The sequence below is a fragment of the Phalacrocorax aristotelis genome, chromosome 10 (genome assembly GCF_949628215.1).
Source record: "Phalacrocorax aristotelis chromosome 10, bGulAri2.1, whole genome shotgun sequence".
Lineage (NCBI taxonomy): Eukaryota > Metazoa > Chordata > Aves > Suliformes > Phalacrocoracidae > Phalacrocorax > Phalacrocorax aristotelis.
Window position 1 is genome coordinate 3494872 of NC_134285.1, and position 19653 is coordinate 3514524.

At 43.4% G+C, this 19653-nt stretch overlaps 1 protein-coding gene across 3 annotated transcripts in view; it reads left to right on the forward strand.

The window, feature by feature from the left end:
- Positions 1-19653, forward strand: part of TOM1L2 (target of myb1 like 2 membrane trafficking protein) — a 56823-nt gene that overhangs the window by 17740 nt on the left and 19430 nt on the right. For all 3 annotated transcript variants that reach the window (XM_075104746.1, XM_075104745.1, XM_075104747.1), the window contains exons 2-8: positions 2531-2615; positions 3303-3381; positions 5030-5179; positions 12351-12485; positions 13468-13626; positions 14400-14516; positions 17182-17315. In XM_075104746.1, coding sequence (XP_074960847.1) covers positions 2531-2615; positions 3303-3381; positions 5030-5179; positions 12351-12485; positions 13468-13626; positions 14400-14516; positions 17182-17315 — 859 coding nt within the window. The remainder of the gene's footprint in view (positions 1-2530; positions 2616-3302; positions 3382-5029; positions 5180-12350; positions 12486-13467; positions 13627-14399; positions 14517-17181; positions 17316-19653) is intronic.

The following is a 19653-nucleotide window of genomic DNA, read 5'->3' on the forward strand; positions in this document are numbered from 1 at the left end:
CCAAATACACATTTTGTGAAAAGAAACCTTAACTAAATGGGTCTTACAAGACCCATGAATGAATTGGCTGCTAGCACAACTTTGTGCAGGATCAGCATCTTCCACAAGCATTTATAAAAAGTGATAGCAGAACCAGAGAGTACGAATATTGCTAAGTTGCTGCCTGATGCCAAATGCTGTCAAGAGCACACACATTTGTTAATGTAGTTTTTGATTAAGAGAACAAATCATATGCCCAGATTAAGGAATACCCTCTATTTAAGGCATAATCTCTCATTCTGCAGAATTGTGCTTATAAAACCCTTTGCAGCTTTGGCGATCGCCTTCTCCAGCAGAGCAGATGTAGTGATTTTTTTTTATATCTCTGAATATTATGGGGTTTTCTGTAATGTTAAATAAAATGTTTTCCTAAGCAACAAGGGCTATATGGAGGTGAAGGCAGATCACATTCTATCACAATAAAACTTTATGTATAGTATAAGAACAAAATGCAACTAAAAAATGATTGTTACAAGTAGCTTTTCACAAAGATGAATTCCTGTATCCCAGAAAACATTAAACAGCTCTGTCTGCACTCTTCCTTCAGAGGAACATAGCCTGCCTGACATAGCCTAAATGCAGTAAATTAAAAATACTCAATAACCTGTCCAATATTTACCGGACATTTTGGAATTCACACATCTCTCTGAGGCTCCTCCTCAGTCAGAAAGAGGTTTTATGGCCATGAGGTGGTGATGGCTGAAAAAGACCCAGAGGTGAACATGGCACGGCTGGGAGTTTTGCAGCCTCCATTTCCTCCCCGGTGGGTGAGACCCTGTGCAGTGATCTCTGTGCCTTGCAGCACTGCCTCTGAATGGGAAGCAAGGCCTGTAGAGAGTGATATCCTGTTCCATGATCTCCTTTTCCACAGGGTGCTCCCGTTTCTGGAGGTAGATGGCTTCTTTTCAGCACTCACTGCCTGGATTTTGCATAGCTGTCTGGTTTGCCTCAGACTTAGACGATTGCAGTCCTTGGTGGGGCTGCTTTAGCCACGATTCTGGTGTAGGCAAGTCACTGAAACTTGACACATAGTCTTACCCAGACACATAGTCTTTCTCCAAATAATGTCCCGTAATACGGCCTGTGGGCATCTATGTCCTCAGTCACAGTCATAGAAATGTTAATGGAAAAAACGTTGGTAAAAAGAGATGTCTGAAGTCATTGGAGCCTGGTGTTCTCAAACAAAATCTGCCTTGTTCTGGGGGACAGGTTGGGGTCTGATGTCAAGACAGAAGGGTAGCTGGAGAAGATGGCACCTGTGGTTTTGTTTCTGCTTTAAAATGTTTAGAAGTTATTTTCTTGGTTTATTTTACATTTTTATAATGCTTTTGTTTACCCTATTTACCTTCAACATTGGGTGCCAAGGATCTGTAGAAAAACCTAGACTAATTTAGCAGAGGAGGTCATTTTTGGCTTGAAGGTCCCTTTTTTAGGTGTGTGGTGACAAGCTTTATGTTCCACTTGATAGCATCTCTGAAGGTGGGTAGTGTAACGCAGATAGGGCTTGAATGCTGCAAGTGAGAAATGTGAAAAATTCAGGGGATGTTCTAGGCACCACTAGGCAGAACTATATTGATTTAGGAGGAAATCCCAAGGAGGAAATAGTTCTTGTCAACTGATTACTTGAAGCTATGGTTATGCTACTCTTGCGGATGTCTATAAATTAAACTGCCAACAGTTGGCATCTGCCACCATCACAGTGCTATAGGTCATCCTTCCTGTAGAATTTAGTCTGGTGCTGGAGTGATTGACTTACCTGCCGTGCAAATAGCGAGGGAGCATTTGGGAGCCAGGAGGAAGGTGGATTGTGCTTGGGAGATGTGCACATAGCCCCCGCATGGAGAGGAGATTGGAGACATAGCGTGGGGCAGAGGGGAGCAGTGCCCAGTCCCTCAGCAAGTAGATATTGAGGAACCACGATACAGGAGTAAAAGAGTCCCAGGCAAAAAGGGGCACCCGTGAATGATGTTGTGACCTGAATTGTCATGTGCTAAATGTTTGTGTGTGCTGATGGTTCTCTAGATACTGAAATTCTGGATTTCCTTGAATTCTGTCTCCAAGTTGCTATGTTTCCTCCCTCTGTTCATGTGGAGATGTTATCTACTAAAACAGGGAGGAGGTCGTGTTGATTTTGGGGAGATTTTCCTACCCATAACTTGCCAGCAATGCAGCAGCTGACAAGTTTAAATTGGAATTAGCTGACATTTTCCTACTCTCCCAGGAATTCAGGAGTCTGAAGAACAGCCCATCTATATCAGCTGAAAGTAGTGAGCTTGAGGGATAATTGATTCTGTCTGGAAACCTCTATGCTGATCCCTAAAACCAGGAGGGAAGGTTTGATGTTGCTTACAGTCAGCGGGGACTCTTTTTTGTTTTTAATTTTTTCCCTTTCTTTTACTGGGTAGTTTCAGCTCAGGGTAACTGAAGATGGATTGAAGTACAGTACCTAATCAGGAAGATGTGAAAAGATTTATTTTTCTTTACTTTACAGAAAAGGCCACAGATGGCTCTCTGCAGAGTGAAGACTGGACACTTAATATGGAGATCTGTGACATTATCAACGAGACAGAAGAAGGGTATGTGCTATTTCAGCAAACTTTGAAAGGTTCATAAACACAATCTTCATCCAGTTGTACTCAGCATGTGGGGAGGTGCAGTGAGGCTGGGGGCGGATGCTCATAGTTGAATGCAGTTTGCGTATGAGTTGCTTGGTTTTCCTGCTCCTTAGACATTTCAGAAAACTACTGTACGGTGCAGCACATTCTGTGGTCGGTCTCTGCTTGGGAGGGCTGGCATGAAAAATGTATTGCTGGAGAGGATACCGAGTTTGTCCTTCTGGGGTTCTTGTTTTCAGCAGCTGTATCTCTTTGCAGTGCTGCAGTGCTATTAATTTCAGCCGTTTGAATAGAGAACTTCTCTGATACATCTCCTTCAGCATCAGCAAAGCTGTGCTGCTTGCAGTTTGCAGGAGAACTGATCGCTGGTCTTACGCCCTGGGCCTTTTTCTGAGTGGCTGTCAATCTTTCCTGCTTGATCAACATCTTTTTGGAGGCCTTGGGTATTGCTCTGGTCTTGGCTTCTGTGATATCTTGTCTCGTCACGTAATTCTACATGACCCTAGTTTGGTTGTAGTCAAGTAATCTGAAGTTAACACACATGCTTATGTCCAGCTGGAAATGGTAGAGGATTCCTTTTCCCACAGTATATAGCATGCGAAAAGCGTGTCTGAGCTGTCTTTTAAAAATGTTGTGTTTTTCCTCCAGCCCAAAGGATGCCATTCGAGCACTGAAGAAGAGGCTGAATGGAAACAAAAATTACAGAGAGGTCATGCTGGCGCTGACGGTGAGTGGGGGCAGGCTGGAATGCCTCAAAAGGGCAGAACCCTTTTCTTTTGTCATTTTCCTTTTCCTGGCACTCTCTTGAATGTACACAGTATCTGCTTTAACAGTCACTACCCTGCCCTTTTCTTCTCTCCAATTGCCTCCTCACTTCCTTGGGGAGAGTTGCTGGAAAATTTGCATAGTTCTTTTCTGACTCAGTTGATTTTTGCTTTTTTCCGGGCTCTTATTGATCCCAAGTACTGACTGAGGAAAGTTAAAATAGCCCAAATGGGTCAGTGAACCCTTTGGGCTTTTGCTTCTACTTTCATCTCCCTGTGTCTGACTCTTTCTCCATTCCAAGACAACAGATGTGGGCATATCTGCAAGTGAGGATGATGGACTCGCCGTATTTTCAGCTTCATAAGTAGCTGATGCACAATTTCCCTTGTGAATGGATCTCTGTAGGAGACTCAAATTAATTTATGCTGATCTAATTTCACTCAATAAAGTGTAAATTATATTCTGTGCATTTAGGCAGCACTGCCAAGGTGTGAGATAATTGGCCAGTGACCTTTCCTACAGATGACTTTAGCTAGGGCTTTCCTGGGTAAAGCAGCACCTCTGAACGCGCGGTGCTGAGCAGGCTCTGCGCCGCAGCAGTCTGAGGAATGAGCAGCAGTAACTAGATCGAGTTATACTGCTGTGGGTAGGTGATCTGTATGATTCTTTCACACAGCTCTTGTTGCATCTCCCTGACGAAGCGTGACTGTACTTTCTGTCTTCTTGCCATTTCCTATCCTGGATTGTCATTTTGACAGATTACCAAAGACCAAACCATGAGATTATCAATTGTGCAGGAAAGAGCAAAATTCATCAGGAATGAGTCCATGTCATCAGGGCTGATGAAAGTAGCTGAAGTAGGAGAGTAATTACAGACTCCTCAGATGCAGAGCCGCAGTGGTTATTAGGCATGGCTTTAAGGAGAAGTGACGCATTGGATTTATCTCCATGCTAATCATGTTCTTCAGAGAAAAATCAACAGCTGTTCTTCCATGGCAGTTGAATGGCAAGTGGAAGGTGCCTCTAGCTAGGTTGCAGGGGGAAAATGTGTCAAAGTATAGCCTGTCAGAGCATTCACAAGGGAGTGTTTTGAATGAGTGAAGATCATTCACTTGAATTCCCGACTCTAAAACGTGACTTATAGCTCCGAGCAAGCGGGTCCAGCTGTGTTCCAGGTACACAGAAAATGGTGGAGTACCACAGCACAATAATATCTCCTTGTGACGGGATGTCCTCTGTCTTACCTGCTGTTGATGTGATGCTGTGTACTTAGCTTTTCGGCTGTGCAGGTTGGAAAGTTCTGCTTTGAAGAGGAAGAAACTTTATATTTCTTTACCTTGAAAACAGGCAAAGGTAGATCCCAAAAGTGCCCAATATGTTAATGGTGGGTGAGGCACATCTGAATGTGTGTGTAGACAAGGAAGCTGTATGGTAACATTGGGGAAGAAATGAAGAAGTAATAGATTAAGTGTAAGTTCTCCTTTGTCTTCTCTCCCTTCCATCAAAAGTTTTAAAATAAAAAAAAAGCCAAATCAGAAACCAACCACATAGATGCTGGGTATGTGATCAAGCTTTGCTCCAACAATGAATGTTTTTTTGTGTGTGTGTAGGTGTTGGAGACCTGTGTGAAGAACTGCGGCCATCGTTTCCATGTCTTAGTGGCAAACCGTGACTTCATAGATGGTGTTCTGGTGAAAATCATCTCGCCCAAGAATAATCCCCCCACTATTGTACAGGATAAAGTACTAGCGCTGATTCAGGTACACAGCTTGTCTCTGCTTCCATATGTTGCTGCCTGAAATAAGGACTGTCTGCTTCAGTGCTATGCGTCGCTAAACATGCTGTCATCATTAAAAATGTGGCAAGTTTTTTGTACGCAAAACCAAACAATACATCCAGATTGGCGGGGAAGAACAGACATGCACACACATAGGTATTTTATCTAGGGAGAAATGTCTGGATTCTAGTTAGAGAGGTACCACTCTAAAACAAGAGGTCTTATTAAAAGAGAAGTGGATGGTTTTGCAATTTAACAGTCAAATCTAGAAGCTGGAGACCTGCTTCTGTGATCGGCTTGTCATCTGAGGCCGGGAAATTTTAGAGGATCGTGCTTTTGCTGTCAGTTGCAGAACACTTGCCTTTCTGTGTCTGTTTCGCTGACTGTGAAATAGAGCTGTTTCCCTCAATTAGAAAGCATCCTGAATTCCTTTGAAAGATGGTTATAGAAAAGTAAACGACCGTATAGGGGTTAAAATGTTTTTGGCGTCTTTTCTCTGGTTATTGTGCAGTAAAAGTGCACTGTCAGATCCTTGCCTGCAGTGGGGAAGTTCAGACATAGGCCTGCCTGCCACTTCTCCTTCTGTGCAGCATAACAATAAACAGCCATGTTAATTCCACAAACCATTAGCAACACATGAGAAAACATTGGTGCCTGCCTGGAGGAAACCTGACAATTATAGGAAGCTTTATCACTAAGCTCCTACAGGCTATTGCATACACCAGAGACTAAAAGACACTGCATATTTAAAATGATATAAACCTGCTACAGTTTCTTTTGGGAAGGTATTTAAAAACGCACAGCATAGTTTTCCAAATATACTTCTGATTTTTGTGGTGAAGCATGCAGTTGAATTTCTGTGGTTTATTTGTTATTTGGGTACATGGATAGGGGATCGTTAGAGCGTGACAATGTAAATAAGTGATTTCTGAACAGGAAATAGGCTGGGTGGGGAAATTAGGTGGGCATTGCATTGGGGTCTGTGGGGACCCTTTATTTTTGGTTTGTGATCTCAAGGCTTTCTAAAAAACAACGCACAAAATTTGTGAAATTATTAAAAGCAATTCTTGTACATCTGACTGAGCCCTTGGGTACCTGCCTGCTGCAGTGGGAGAGCTGATGCATGCGGTGACCAGGAGATGAGGTTAAATACTGTCCCATAAAGGCTACAGTGTTTTAGATGATGTTGGTTATGCTGGGCCCTGGATTTAAGTGGATTCCCAGTCATCAGTGCAGCTAAGATGGAAGTGTTTGTAACATAACCAAAAAGCCGCAGTCATTGCCTCAGTGTATTAAACAGAGCTTTATCTGAGTAGACTAGTGCAGTAGAGCTAAAAGCCTCACTCTGGGTACTAAGTACCTCTTGGTATAAAAAGCGTGAGAATTATGAAAGTTGCCTGTGGGTGGGTACTGTTAGTGTCTCTGTAGCTGGAGGTGGTAGGGGACTTTGTTTTCCAGATTGCCTGACAAGTTTGGAAAAGTGATTGCAGTCACTCATCTCAGCTGCCCTATTGACACACACCCCCAAAATACCCCCGTACGTCATGGCCACTTTGCTCAGCTTAGACTTTGCTCTTTAGAGCTCCCTGCAGTTGGAGTAAACTCCATTCCAGGGGGTTGATCACTTCTCAGCTCTGCTCTACTAACGTTACATTTATCCCCTTCTGTAGGCTTTTTACAATTTGATATCAGGGAATTAATAAGAACAGAAATGAGAGGATTAATAGCAATTGGAAGCATGGAAAACAGCTGTGCAAACAGCATATGTCTTCAGCCCTACAGCTCTTGCACTCCTGGGCTTCTCCATAGCAAGGGCAGATAAAGCTGCCATCCAGTTTCTTGTCTGGAGACTTGACTGTTTTGAGATGTTGGGCATCTTGTGTGTCAATTACTTAACCTATTTCCCAGTGTACATGAATTAGCATGTATTACATATTGCTTATCCTTCCTTCTTCACCTTGCCAAAAGGCCTTGGAAACATTGCTTATTGCTGTGCCTCTGGTAAGAGCTTGCATATCACCTCAGAGTTCGTACCACCTTGCTGCCCAGTAGCTGAGCACTGTCATCAAAGATAAATCATGAGGAGACTTTTAGTGGCGCGGCAAATTCTTTTGGAGGTACATGTGTTAAAAAGTGTCTGACACTGGAAAAATTGTCTTGTGACGGTCATTGATCCAGGGGCCAGATTTACAACGGTATTTAACCTGTTTGGGCACGCTGAGTTACCAAGTGGGATTTATACAGCAGCATCCTTAAATATCTACCTTTGACAATCTTGCCCAAAGCCTTAGAAGATCTGAATTCAACCTCACCTCTGTCATACATTTGTTTGGACAATGGGCAAGTAGCCTAAGCTCTGTGTGTAGCTCCTTATCCATAAAGTAGAGCTAATATTACTGTTGCCTAGTTGAATTGTAAGCTGTCTAGGACAGGGATTGTCTTACAATGTGTGTAGACAGCACCGGACAATAGTGCCCAGTCCTGCTTGTGACCTCTGAGAGGCACTAATGTAGACAATGCTCCCAGCTCGGGTGAGAAAGAATACAAATGAAAGTGTCTCCTTTCTCCAGGGAAGAGAGTTGCAGAAGAGAGAATATATTAAACAGGTAGCATGTAAAATGAAGTGAGTTCACTACAACAAAATCTGTAGGAAGCCTGTGAAAGAGAGGATGCATTAGTACATCCTCCTGGGCAAACAAGCCTTATTAAAAGCTGGGGCAGCAACGCAGCATACTTTCGCCTCTAAGTTTCTAATGAGTGATTATTAAATAGACCATCCCTTGCCTAACATCTTTCACTCTTACTTGCGAATAGAGTTGAAGTGGGGAACACCATTATGTAGAAGCATCATTCAGATGAATTCTCATGTAAATTGAAAATGCAGAGAAAGTGCAAGGGTAGAGTTACTTATACAGTCAGTATCTCCATCAGAATTAGGGATGGTTTTGAAAGGTCAGTTCCAAGGAAACAGAATGGCTCTTTGCAGTTGAAGCTGTTTTCTCTGGCTCAGCTAGGGCTGTTCAGACTTGCGCTGCATCAGAACAGTTGATGCAGTTAATTTACTCTCAACAAAGCTGAGAAGCAAACCCAGAATTGTTAGCTTGCAACTGATAATGGATTGTCTCCTGGGCATGTAGTGTAGGAAATGCTCTTTCTTGGAATTTAGCAGAATAGGAATGTAAGTTAAATATTAATATCATTTCTTATCTTGTTTTGCTATCTTTGATGTCTTTCCTCTCAAATATAAAAAGTGATTTAAAACAGCTTTTAAAAGAACTAGTGTGAAATTGATGACTAAATGAATTAAGTTTAGAGCCCACACGCGTGTCTTGCAGTAGTTCTGGATCCAGCACACTGATACTCTGCCTCACATTCGTGGGGGTTTGGGGAATGCTTCATTTCTAACTGAGTCATAATATTTCAATTTTTCCTTCCCCTAAATTTTTAATACTTGGCTAATTTCCAGCAAAAGTGAAAGGGAGCAGAGGCTTTCTAGATATTGTGCTCCTGGCAGCTTCATGTGTACAGGCTAGCGAAGAGAAACACTTAGTACTCCCACTGAAGGAAAAGCTCAGATGTGAATTGAAGTCTTTTTAGACACGAGAGAATTCATGTGGGAGAGATATTATGAGCGTTCTGGCTGTGGGAAATTCTCCCTTTAAACTTGTTCTTTCTGACACACCAGGGTGTCTAAGTGTTGGATGTGCTCTGTAAGAACCCAGGCTTCATTAGGTCTGGTGCTCATGGGACTGCATGTTTCACAATATAAGAACCTCAGAAACTACCTTTTTTCACAGAATCACAGAATCACAGGTTGGAAGGGACCTCAGGGATCATCTACCTTTCTAGGAAGAGCGCAGTCTAGACAAGATGGCCCAGCACCCTGTCCAGACGACTCTTGAAGGTGTCCAACGTGGCCGAGCCAACCCCTTCCCTGGGGAGATTATTCCAATGGTTGACTGTCCTCACTGTGAAAAGTTTCCCTCTCGTGTCCAATGGGAATCTCCCCAAGAGCAACTTGTGTCCATCTCCCTTGTCCTCTCCATGTGTCTCCTTGTGAAAAGGGAGTCTCCATCTCCTTTGTAGCTACCCCTTAAGTACTGGTACATGGTGACGAGATCCCCTCTGAGCCTCCTTTTTTCAAGGCTGAACAAACCCAGCTCTCCCAGCCTATCCTCATATGGCAGCTTCCCAGTCCTCTGATCATCTTGGTGGCCCTTCTCTGGACTCCTTCCAGACTGTCCACATCCTTTTTGTATAGCGGGGACCAGAACTGCACACAGCGCTCCAGGTGTGGCCTGACAAGCGCTGAGTAGAGTGGGATAATGATTTCTTTCTCTCTGCTGGCGATGCCCTTTTTGATGCAACCCAGCATCCTGTTGGCCTTCTTGGCCGCAGCAGGAAACTGTTTGCTCATGTTGAGCTTTCTGTCCACCAGGACCCCCAGGTCCCTTTGCACAGAGGTGCTCTCCAGCCAGGTGGATCCCAGTCTGTGCTGCACTCCTGGATTATGTTTTCCCAGGTGCAAGACATTAGACTTCTCCTTGTTGAACTTCATAAGGTTCTTGCTGGCCCACTCTTCCAGCTTATCCAGATCTTCCTGCAGAGCAGCTCTCCCTTCTGGAGTGTCTACTTCCCCACTCAATTTGGTGTCATCAGCAAACTTCATCAGGCTTGATCCTGTTATCCAGATCATTTATAAAGACGTTGAATAACATTGGGCCCAATATCGATCCCTGGGGGACCCCACCAGTGACAGGTTGCCACTTGGAAAAGGAGCTATTTACTACCACCCTTTGGGTGTGGCCTGTCAGCCAGTTCCCCACCCACTGCACAGACCACTTGTCTAGGCCTTAACACATCAATTTCTCCAGGAGGAGGCTCTGGGGGACCGTATCAGAGGCCTTGGAGAAGTCCAGGTAGACAATGTCCACCGCCCACCCCACGTCAACCAGGCAAGTCACTTTGTCACAGAAGGCCACCAGGTTTGTCAAGCACGATCTGCCCTTAGTGAAGCCATGTTGGCTTTTCCCAATCACGTGCTTCAATTGACTTGTGATGGCCCTCAGGAGGATTTGTTCCATAACTTTCCCAGGGATTGAAGTAAGGCTGATGGGCCTATAGTTATCCGGATCCTCCCTCAAGCCTTTCTTATAGATAGGGGTAACATTTGCCTTCCTCCAGTCCTCTGGGACATCCCCTGTTCTCCACGACTTCTCAAAGATTATGGAGAGTGGCCTTGCGATGATGTCAGCCAGCTTTCTCAACACCCTCGGGTGGATGGCGTCAGGGCCCATCGATTTGTAGGGGTCAAGCTCCTGCAGTAATTCATATACTAACTCTTCCTTCACCGATGGTGGGTCGATGTTTGGATCAACCGGCAATTTTGTTTGCAAAGCCTGGGACCCAGCAGTGCTGGTAAAGACAGAGGTGAAGAAGGTGTTGAGGACCTCTGCCTTTTCTGCATCATTGGTGATTGACTCTCCTGTTCTGTTTAACAGTGACCCTATGTTTTCCTTCTTTTTCTGCTTACGGTTGACATACCTGAAGAAACCTTTCTTGTTATTTTTGACATCTGCAGCCAGCTTCAATTCGAGCTGGGCTTTTGCTTTTCTAACTGCATCTTTGCATGCTCTGGCTATGCCTTGTAGCTCTCAATGGATAATCCTCCACTTCTCCATCTCTGATGTGCTTCCCTTTTGGATTTGAGTAGACCCAGGAGGTCATGGTTGAGCCAAGGGGGCCTCTTGCTCCGCTTACTTCCCTTTCCTTTGTAGGGGATAAATTGGCTTTGTGCTTCCAATATAGAGTTTTTGAAGAACTCCCAGCACTCACTAGCTCCTTTGTCTTCCGTGGAAGCTTCCCATCGAATCCCTCCCAACTGAGCCCTGAGTGAACTGAAGTTTGCTCTTCTAAAATCCAGAACCCTTGTCTTAGAGCTGACCTTCAGCACGCTCAGCAGGATCCCCAACTCCACACTATTGTGGTCACTGCAGCCAAGGCTCTCACTAACCGAGATATTACAAAGCAGGCTTTCTCAATTTGGGAACAGCAAGTCCAGCAGCGCCTCCTTCCTGGTTGGCGCATCTAACATTTGTACCAGGAAACAGTCCTCTATCCATTCCAGGAACTTGGTAGATGACATGCAAGCTGCTGTATTGTTCTTCCAGCAGATGTCTGGGTGGTTGAAGTCACCTGTCAGGACCAGGTTCTGTTGGCCAGAAGCTTGCTTCAGTGCCCCAAGTATCACTTTGTCAGCATTGTCATCGTGGTTAGGAGGTTGATAGCAGATGCCCACAGTGAGGTCCTGCTTGGAGACAACCCCTTTGACTTTAACCCAGAGACATTTGATAGAGCAGTCGCAATCACCATAGCTGAGTTCGATACATTCAAGGTTTTCCTTAATGTAGAGTGCGACTCCTCCACCTCTTCTACCTTGCCTGTCCGTACGGAAGAGCATGTAACTGTCCATTGCGATCCCTCAGTCATTTGAGTTGTCCCACCATGTTTCAGTTACTCCTATGATGTCATACCCTTCTGAGTGGGCACGGAGCTCCAGTTCCTCCTGTTTGTTACCTAGACTTCTTGGCCTTTTATGACTACCTTTTATGACTACCTTTTATGACTACTTTTTATGACTACCTTTTTTATTTAAGTTTGGTCGAAATAAAATACTGAAGAAAACTTGACTGCTGTGTTTTTTCTTTGGCTGCAAAGGAGGGTGTTTCACAAAGTAAATTAAGGTTCCCCAAGATTGTTGTATGACTTTATGAATTTTGCTTAGATCAATTTAATCTCTCACACAGACTTTTTCTGGTGGGTCATTGGCCATAGAATATGCAAGCAAAGATCAGCATGCAATCACTGCTAAGTAGAGGAGATTGGAAGAGGCTTTCATTCCCATTTACAGATTTTGATGATGTTAGGGGCTAGCCATAGCTACTGCGCACTGGGTTCCTATCTATTTTATATTTGAAGAAAATGTGTACGTGACTGTCTTAATAACATTTGCAGGATCTTTTAGACCAAGTCTAATGATTACAGCTTCCCTTTGAAGCTGAAATACATGAAAGCTTTTGTAGTCAGTATCTGAGGTCAGGGTGGTGCTGGAACTTTGTTTGGAAGGTTTATGGATAATCCCTCATGTTTTCCAGGCTTGGGCTGATGCCTTTCGAAGTAGCCCTGATTTAACTGGAGTAGTGCATATTTATGAAGAACTCAAGAGGAAAGGCATAGAGTTTCCCATGGCAGATCTTGATGCTCTGTCTCCAATACACACACCGCAGAGGGTAAGCTGCAGCATTGTAATTCCAGGGGTATTTTCCCAAGACATCTGAACAGTTGGGTAACTACTCTTCTTTCCCCTCCTGTTTCTCTGAATATGGGTCATTTTCTCACTCCTAGAAGGACTTTTTTAATAGTGAAAGGGTGTGTAGGAGAAGCATAATGCAGCTGCATTTGACAGGCTGATAAGCTAATGGAATCTCCTTCCTTGAGTCAAACATCAGTCTGAGAAGGGAAGAGAGTTTGGAGAAGGCTTGTATATTTGTCTTGTACCACAAAACTACCAGACAAATGCAACTAATTTGCTCAGAGAGATTCCAGCAGGACATATGATTGAGATTTTATTTTTCTCAGAAGTATGGTTGTTTCTGTTGGTGATAACCCTGAGCCAAGGCCTGCCTGTCTTTCAAAGGTGTACAGAGTCTGAATCTCTCACTGATGCCATGTTAACGTAAGATCTTTACACCTTTGGAAAGTTAAGTCTGTAAAGTTGGCAGAACTGCTACTGGGAAGTAACTTAAGGATCACAGGTGTTCTGGTTATTCACTCTGAAAACTGAAGTTAATGAATCTTTGAAGTGGTAAATGCAAGTGATCAAGGACTGGAAGATTACAATTCATGTGCCAGGATTAAGTAAATCCAATATCTATGTATCACATCCGTTTTTGTAAGCTTGCAACTTAATTCCTAGTTTAAAATAATTTATAATTATTTATCTTTGGTTCTTGTTTTTATTTTGCTTCTCACTGTTCTTGTAAACATCAATTGACTTAAATGGATATGGGTTGGGTCAAAAGATACGGGCATGCATTTTTGTTGCAGCTCTCTGTTTATGGTCTGGCCTGCCAGTTGGTTCTCATAACTACACTGACCTTTTCCACAAGGTGCAATTATGTTCTATATTTGAACATATTTGGCCTGAGGTTGCTGACAAAGCAAGTGCTGTGACAATTCAGCTTTTGAACTCCTGTCTTTCTGATGTGGCAGAGTGTTCCCGAAGTTGATCCTGCAGCAAATATGCACAATTCACAGTCTCAGCAAAGGATGAGCACCAGTTCTTACTCTTCATCTTCTCCAACGGCGTATTCTGCTCCTCAGGCCCCAGCTCTGAATGTGACTGGTCCCATCACTGCTAATTCTGAACAGGTATTGGGATGATGATTCTTTTGAGTGAGACTCTTTCAGCAGATCAAATTAGAAACCAATTTGCAGAGGAACTTTCATTTTAACTCTTTTGACTTTGATTGCCTCCTAGGTCTGGTTCCACTTAGTAATCTTTCCTCCTATTATACTGTAAAATCTAGGCTTTAGATTTGTATGTATGGCCTCCTAATGGCAGCAGTTATGAAACCTCACAATCTGATACACCACTCAGCGGTTGTGCAGTAGGTTAGCAGTTATTCTCATTAGCCTCCCTCCTTTAAAGGCACAGAATGTCTTACAGATGCAGGAAGCCTTTGTAACAGGGAGTTAAGTCTGCCTCTGTAAGATTCTTGCAAATGCCCTAATATAGGATCTTCTTTTCCCTCTGCAAAGAGAATAACTTCAGAGCCAAAGATCCTGCTCAAAAGTTGTGCATCTTTCCCCACATCTGAGTGAGGCACGCAAGGTGTCCTGCAGCCAAGGTCTGTTTTTTAGCTGCTGTTTTCAATTGCTTCCCTTCTGTACAAGCATAGCACATCTGGGTTTGTGATGATAGTAAGTGGTTCTGCAAAGTTCTTTCCCTTTTCTGTTGCTTTTCTAGAATTCTCTCCTGGGTAAACTTTTTATCTTTACTTTTTTTTTTCCCTGCTAGAATGTCTGGAGCCTCAGATACCAAGTCAGACAGAACCAGAGGTATTACAAAGTCAGTTCTTGACAATGATCTGCTGAAACCAAAAGATTATGCAGTATTTTGCTGTCTTTTTACCCCAATTTAGATTGCCCGGCTGCGCAGTGAACTGGATATTGTTCGTGGGAATACAAAAGTGATGTCCGAAATGCTGACAGAAATGGTACCTGGCCAGGAGGATTCATCAGACCTTGAGTTACTCCAGGTAACAGTTTCCTAGCAAATATGATTCTGATCCTTTCTGTGCTTGAGTTTTTTGGGGGTGGGGGTGGTTTGTTTTTGTTGTAGTTCACTTCACTGCCTTGTTTTGTTTGTTTTACAAAATTAACGTGGACTGTGCTTGACCCTGATTAGTCTCATCACTTGATGTTCTTCGTTTTTTAAAGCTTCCAGTGACAGAAACTTGTTCTACTGCTTTCTTCTCTGTGTAGCTAGAAACTTTTCCCAATGTTGAATGTAAGGTCTCCTTTGCCACAAAGAAGCTTAAAATTGCGATAGGCTCTATTATCCCTGAGCATTTCTGCTTCTTTTACATCCTCCATCATCAGTCCTACAGTGGCAAAACATTCCTGGTCACTATGCAAGAAAAAAACGCTTCATGTTTCCAGCCGGGCTAAATATTGCCAAGGGTCTGTGGATTCTCTGCCACTCAAAATCTTATATATGAACTGTATTTCCAGAAGATCTGCTATAGCTTCTCCTGCAGGCAGTGGCTTAAGGCAGGTGCTCAAGCGAAGTTTCATGCTGTCCGAAGGGTTTGACTGGGTTATCAGAAGGCATTTCTTTGCTGGAAAGTCTCAATCCAGTGCAGCATTTATTATGTCAAAAGGGAAAACAGTTTTAGTTGAGCTCATGTGTCAGGCTTCATACCTGTTTCCCCAGGCCAGTGGTAGCAGGGTGCCCTTTTGCCTGAGGAAAGTAATACAGCACCACATGCAACACAATGAGGAATACTGTGATCTAGCATTCCAGCTGCTGCCCTTAACATGGTGTTTGCCTCTCCATAGCTTCAGAAATAGGCTTGTTTTGATCCTCCAGCAGGGAGGATGGGCTCCCACAGCAGTACATTTGGAGGAAGGCAGGGAATTGCTCTCTGTGATACATCAGTTTGAAGTCCATCCAAAAACTGGTCTCTCCCATGCAGCGGTATTGTGTGTTTGTCTCAGAGCCATCATGGCAGCTGAAGAGAGGCTTTGCAATAAAGTGCCTTTCAGTTACTGCCCATTTGGGTTGGACTGCTCAAAACAAAAGAAGTTTCCAGGAAGCCACGACAGACCAAAACAGTGTACAACGGTTTGCTTACATTCAGAAACAACTACTAACATCTTGACAGTGTAACCTTACAGCATAGCTTTAAGGTGAAAGAACTTGATCATAAAATGGAGTGACAGCAGCGCTTCTTTATTCCAACTGGTTCCCTTCTTTGACTGATGCATCCTAAATCTGAATCACAGAGCTGGGGAGAACCCGGTTTTGATCACAAAGGATGGTTAGTCTTTTGAAAGCTGTGAGCCGGGTGCTGCATGCAAGGACTCCTTGCTTTGAGGTTTATATAGCCCTCCTCCTTAAATAATTCCTGACATTTTCTCCAACAATCAAATGTAAACAGCTTGCTAGAGAGCCAGCTCTGAGCAGAATAGATAGGTACTGTCAGCCCTCTTGGAAAGGCAGCAAACAAACCTCTGAAATGTCACAATCTGCTTCTAAAGTGATGGGATCAAAACTGACATTGGAGAACACATTCCTCAAGCTGTTAAGGCAGCTGGATTGCACTAGGTGAAATTTATCCAGAGCTTAGGATGTCAGACCAAGCAAGGAAAACAAACACATTTTTGCTTTCATCCCGAAGGTTGTGTACCAACAAGTCATCCTTGTTTAGTGCTGAATTTTTGATGTGAAGTGGAGCTGGGGCGGTGGGGTAGAAGATGACAGAGGGACATGCTTTAGTTGAAATGTCAATGCTTATTGAAGTAAAACCATGGGCCTAATCAGTGGCGCCATGCCATATGTCACGTTTCTTCTTGTAGTTCCTCCTCAACATACCAGTTCTGACCTTTGGTCTTGAGTCCTTTCAGGAGTAAAGAATTCTGCTAAGTAATTGGTGATGGAAGAGATGTCCTGGAAGAATGAGAACTCCTGGTTTAGGCAAACTCAAACCCAGATTTCTTGGCATGAGAGACTTCTAAAACAAATGCCCTTACTCAATATTCTATAAAATTTTCTTTGAAACTCCCCACTGCCTTTTTGCAGTCTCTTGTCTGTGGACTTTTTCAGTGGAAGGGAATGTTTCTGTGTACACTTCAATAGTGAAGTGTGTGTGCAGTGCTCGTCTTTTCATGCTTCTGCTCCTTGTTTTGCATTCACGCTCATGTTCCCAGTAGTTGGTAAGTTCTGTGTCCCCAACCCTTCTCTCCCTGCTGTGTAGCACAAACTTAGCTACTTGCGGTAGCCATGATGAACTTTCTTCCCCACTTGTTCCACCATGTGTATCTTTTAGTTTTTAAGGATGATATTGCCAAAAAGAGCAGATTGAATTTTCCCTGAAAACTCTCTCCTGGAAAGCTGTTGTATTAACAGGTTTTATTCTTAAAACAGATCACTAAAATACAGATATTTATTTTCTGAAGTGCTCAGAGTTAAAGAAGAATCAGGATGTTGAATTGTAAATAGGCTCTCAATGTTTTATGCCATCATTTCATGAAGGTCATGTTTGATTAGATGTGCTTTTGGGTGACATTTAATCATGCAAAGATAGACTTGTCTTAGTGTTTCTCAGCTGAGGGATATGTTTGGCTGTGAACAGAGCTCAACTAAATCTACTTATTGCTAGCTGCTTATCAGAATGTGTGTGCACAATGCATTTGTCCTAGGAACTGAACCGAACCTGTAGAGCTATGCAGCAGAGAATTGTGGAGCTTATCTCACGAGTGTCCAATGAAGAAGTCACGGAGGAACTGCTGCATGTGAATGATGATTTAAATAACGTCTTCCTCAGATACGAAAGGTGGGACACCTTTTCCATCAACTATTTACATTTGTTCTGGGTTTTCACTTCAGCATCAGCCATCTGGGCCGATGGTCCGACAGAACAAAATGAAGAGAAAGAAACCACAGAAAGCATTTAGAAAGTCTTTTTGTGGTCTTCTATGGAACATTCCTGTTCCATTTCTTTTCTTTAATACTAGAGGTTTTTTTTGTCCCAGCCATTTAATTTTTGTGGAGCGTACCTGCAAAATGGGGGGCAACTTTGTGCAAAGCTCCCTTAACTAGCAGAGACTTGACCCTGCAAGTCCCTGTTGTGCTGTTCCATACAGATGTAGGGACTTGGGACTGAAAATAGCACAGCTGCAGTCCCTAGTTCCACTTGCTAGCCTGGGCTCTGCACAAATGTGTGTGCTGCTTCCTGGCTTAGGGAGGCTCCCGTGAGCGCTCTCTGTCTTCTGATCTCTGAGCTTTCTAGTTCCAGTACTGGTGCGAGGGGAGCTGCCTGAGGTGGGCGTGACCTTCATGCATGTAAGGTTTCTGTTCTTAAGTAACACTTAAAATCTCAAAAAAAAAAAAAAAACCTGTCTTGCACAGCGCTGAGGTTTTGAAGAGTTGGTCTGCGGGAATCGTCCCGAGGGTGGGACTTGGGTCATAGGACTTTCAACATGTTAGACAAAGGCGCTGTCAGCCACATCTGCTGCATTAGGTGACACGTGATACAGCAGTCTTGGGAAAGTTTAATCTTCCCCTTAATGACAGGCCTGGGGAGTGAGGCACTAAAGAGTACCCTTTGTTCCTTGCTCTTAGCACAGGGCTTTGTTTCTCAAGCCTTTAAAAATATATTAGACTCCAGATCTTTGAATCTGTGCTGTCACGGCAAAGGCTGGAAGGAAGACTCAGTGGCCTCGATTTTGTCTTTGATTTAGTCGTTCAGAGGAGATTAGGGCAAACTTTGAAGCAAATGCTGGCTTTTTATGTGAAATGGAATGTGTTTCATGCACGAGCATGAATCTACAAGGGGCAAAGTGTAACTGTCACTAAGGCTTAGTCTGGTCAGCCTTAATATTTTTTCTATATTCCTCCATCTGCGACTTTGCCGACTGGGGTAATGTATTTGTAGTCACTGTACACTGAAAGGTGAGCTGACTGATGTTAGCAAGCTACTTGTGGTAGGATAGCTGCACTGGTCTGAGCATTTCAATAAATTCCAGTTCCTCCTCTGCTATTCCAAAAGCTCCACATTCATCACACTGATTTCTAGTATGGGTACTGAGCTCTGTCAGTGACTCAAGCAGGAGCTCCGGCCTTCGCTGTGTAGCTTTGGATGTAAATGAATGTGTGGTTCATAAGCCTTTTGGGTGAGAAATATGAGGTGGGAGGTGTCTTAGGTTTCCAGCTAAGGGATCTGGATTTCCAGTAATAGTAGACGCCCACAGTTTCCCAAAAATTGAAATTAGGGCCTGAATTTGGTTTTGCTGCCTTTTAAGTCTGCATTTTCCTCTGTTACATTAAGAAAACATTTTAGTTCCCTTAAGATACCCTGTTGTATTTTGTCCATCTGGGAAAAAAACCCACAGGACTATATGAATATTATGGTGTTTTTGCTAAATAGAGTGATTACATGTGAAACTACTTTTAAACGAGGAAAAACTGTAACTTCAGAGAAATCATGATGCTTTTCCTGGTAAGGAAGGAGATTGAACTGGCCTCAGACAGTCCTTGGGCGAAGGTAGTTCCCCCTGCTTTTTTTGAGTTCATGAAGGCTGGATTTAGGTTTGCAGCCCCAGATGCACAGCTGCTTGGAGAAGAGACCGGATCTTGACTAGCCAGACTTCTTCCCCTGAGAAGTATAAGTATTTTTATCCAACATCATTACTTTTCTTTCTTGGAAAGTACCAACGTATGCAAACATCGGCTCTGACGATCCTTCAGCCAACCCAGAATGTTTTAAAAAATGAATTTGGTAAGCATTGTTTCACTTGCCATGCGCTGCTGGGGCAGGGCTGTGCTAGCATGCATATGGCTTCTAATTTACATGTATTGCAGCAAGAGGGAGCTGTTAAGTGGGAGTAAGACTTGCTGCGGTGCTCAGCTTATTTAGCTGGGAGCATCAATCTTGCTGCAGTTCCTTCTGTCCCTTGGTGAACAGAATAGTCTTTCACGAAGCACTTAATGGAAAAAAACCCAAAGACAAATCCTAGAGTGATTCTTAGGCATGTGTGTGCTGCAAGATCAGATTAGTCAACTTAATATCCACATTTGCCAAGAATGCAACTTCTGTAACTGTCCTCCCTTTGGCCTAGCTTGGAGATAAAGCTTTTAGGGTTCCCTCTTGAACCAACAAAAACTAAATTCAG